This window comes from Haplochromis burtoni, unplaced genomic scaffold (assembly GCF_018398535.1).
Source record: "Haplochromis burtoni strain Fernald_Lab_line unplaced genomic scaffold, NCSU_Asbu1 Contig_18, whole genome shotgun sequence".
In the NCBI taxonomy this organism is placed as follows: Eukaryota; Metazoa; Chordata; class Actinopteri; order Cichliformes; family Cichlidae; genus Haplochromis; species Haplochromis burtoni.
This window is the reverse complement of record NW_024582379.1, coordinates 4,075,863-4,078,243: the sequence shown is the minus strand read 5'-3', so window position 1 is coordinate 4,078,243 and position 2,381 is coordinate 4,075,863. Positions and strand designations below refer to the sequence as shown.

At 38.7% G+C, this 2,381-nt stretch overlaps 1 protein-coding gene across 1 annotated transcript in view; it reads right to left on the bottom strand.

Annotated features, from left to right (window-relative positions):
• Positions 1-1,321, bottom strand: part of LOC102302393 (D-amino-acid oxidase) — a 6,132-nt gene extending 4,811 nt beyond the window's left edge. The window contains exons 1-2 of the mRNA XM_042218426.1: positions 994-1,321; positions 783-897 (exon numbers count right to left, since the gene is read on the bottom strand). Coding sequence (XP_042074360.1) covers positions 783-897; positions 994-1,187 — 309 coding nt within the window. The 5' untranslated portion in view covers positions 1,188-1,321. The remainder of the gene's footprint in view (positions 1-782; positions 898-993) is intronic.
• Between the last annotated feature and the right edge of the window lie 1,060 nt (positions 1,322-2,381).

The window sequence follows — 2,381 nt, the reverse complement described above, 5'->3', positions numbered from 1 at the left end:
CAAATGCAAGCTTTCTTGTAATTTCTGTATTTTGTGTTTCTTTTTATCATCTGCTAATGTGGATCTCTGCAACTAACTGTTTTTTACCCAATTTAAACTTTTGGTAAAGCTGTGGTATGACAAGAATCTGATGAGTGTAAGTAAACTTCTGACCACATCTCCATTCGTGACTGTCAGACCACTCGAGCAGACAGCTGAATATTTCCATATTCCATATTTTCAGAACTGCAGTGTGACAGGGTCCTTACTACATACCGGAGGAGTTTACGCGTGCATTCCTGAATGTTTTGTACGTACTATGGGATGTCATCCACTTTGTTACAAGAGTTCAGAATTTGCATATTTGTGCTTTCTTGTATTTCTAGAATAATTATACAGCTTCCACAGTCTTAATCATGTGCAAAGCAATTTCCCTGCAAGTTTTTCCTCATTATTTGCTAGAAATGTCTGTGGCGTTAGTACACAGAATCCCAATTAACCCTGATTCTGAGTGTAAAAACAACCCTTAGTGGGGCCTCTCTCTTTACAGTTTCCAACCAGTGCATTCAACAATCATTTATGTGGCTGAACAAAGCTCTACTTCAGAGCAACTGGACTTTGTTTAGTGTAGATATTGCCCCGAAATGCAATAAATTTGTGAATGAGTTGCTTGATGTTGCACTTTAACCAAATATACACACACACCTATGTTCTTGGCTGTAAAAGGTTCCCTAATAAGAATAAATCTTATCTTTGAGATAAAAAAAAAAAGTGTAGTTCCAAAAAAAAGAAGCAGTACTCACTGGTGCGGGTTCACTGCAAAGGTTGTAGCCAGACTCAAGGAATATTCCCATTTTTATGGACTCAGGTGACTTGAGAAAGCTGAGCAAGTAGTCAAATGTCTCTTTATTCCATTTTCTAAATGTCAAGGACAAATATGGGAATAATGTAGCAATAGTAATGTTTGTAGATAAAAACTAAAATCTAAAGGAAAGTTAAATAAAACACACTCACGTCTCCTGAACGTTGCCCTTATCATACAGATAAGGCTGCCAGAAGCCGGCTGCTCCATCACTAGTGGTCAGTGGAGTGAACTTGTCTGCATACACCTCGATGGTTAGCGGACTGACAATAGAGTGATAGTGCTCATAGATGCTCTGAGCTGTTGACAGGCCAATCACTCCTGCCCCAATCACTGCCACCCGCATGTCTGCACTAACATGAGACACAGTGAGACTCACTAACCCATGAAGGAATCAAACATAACCATTAACCAGCAGATTGAGTAAGACTGGATTCAATATTAACATTAAAACGATTTTCTTCTTCTTCTTCTTTTTGTCTATTTGCTCATCGTTGAGAATAAGTTATATGTTAATGAAATATTTAAATAAAATGTAAAATATTTCAACATTTTAAGTCAATCATTACATGTGCGTATGCAGTATCTATAACAGAAATTACAATAAAGACTTTAAACAACCTATCTCCACTGATCAAACCTGCTGCATAACTGAGGGGTGAGGCACAGCTGTGCAGAACTTGTGCTTCCACATGGTTATTATTAAGAGTACAGTATTACGTAACACTGAGATCTGGTGAAACAAAGAATCCATCTGAGAAGCAACAACTTAGTTACTGAAACTTGAGTAAAAGCAGCATGGTTAGAGGGATCAGACGCACGTGCTGTCAGCATAGTCCACTTTATAGATTACAAATAAGTTTCGCCTTACCTTCACTCTGGTTTTCCACCGCTTTGGGCAGAGTTAAAAAGCAAAAGTGTTTCAGCTCCTACTTCTAACTGGTCCGCCTCTCTCTTGCTAGCAAGGCGGAGATTGCAGGCACGTAGAGCGCAAGACGCGTTCACGGTGTATAGTTTAAACCGCAATCAACCTACTGAGAAAATCTTCTGTCGATCTCGCCTGATAATTAAAAGGACTGCAACGATGGCAGTCACAGTGTTGTCCAAAACTCTTGACCCTTACACAGAAATACAGCATATAAGACAAAAACATAGATTGTACAGTTCCAACGAATCTGAAAGTCAGTATTTGCTATCACCACTTTTATTCTTCAACACAGTCGGAACTGTCTTGGTCAGTTTTCTTGTCATTTCTTTAATTAATCTTCAGGAATAGTACTCCAGGCTTTTTGAAGGACATTCAAAGCTCTTCTTTGGATGTTGGCTGCCTTTTGTTGTGTTCTCTGTTTACATGATCCCACACTGCTTCAATAATGTTGAGGTCCGAGCTCCTGGGAGGCCAATCCATGACTGGTAGTGTTTTCTATCCCGGTCTCTTTTTACTGCATTGGCAGTGTGTTTGGGATCATTGTTATTTCATTTCAAAAACTTTAATGTGCTGAATTAAAATCAGAGATTTCGTTAATAATGAAGAAATGTT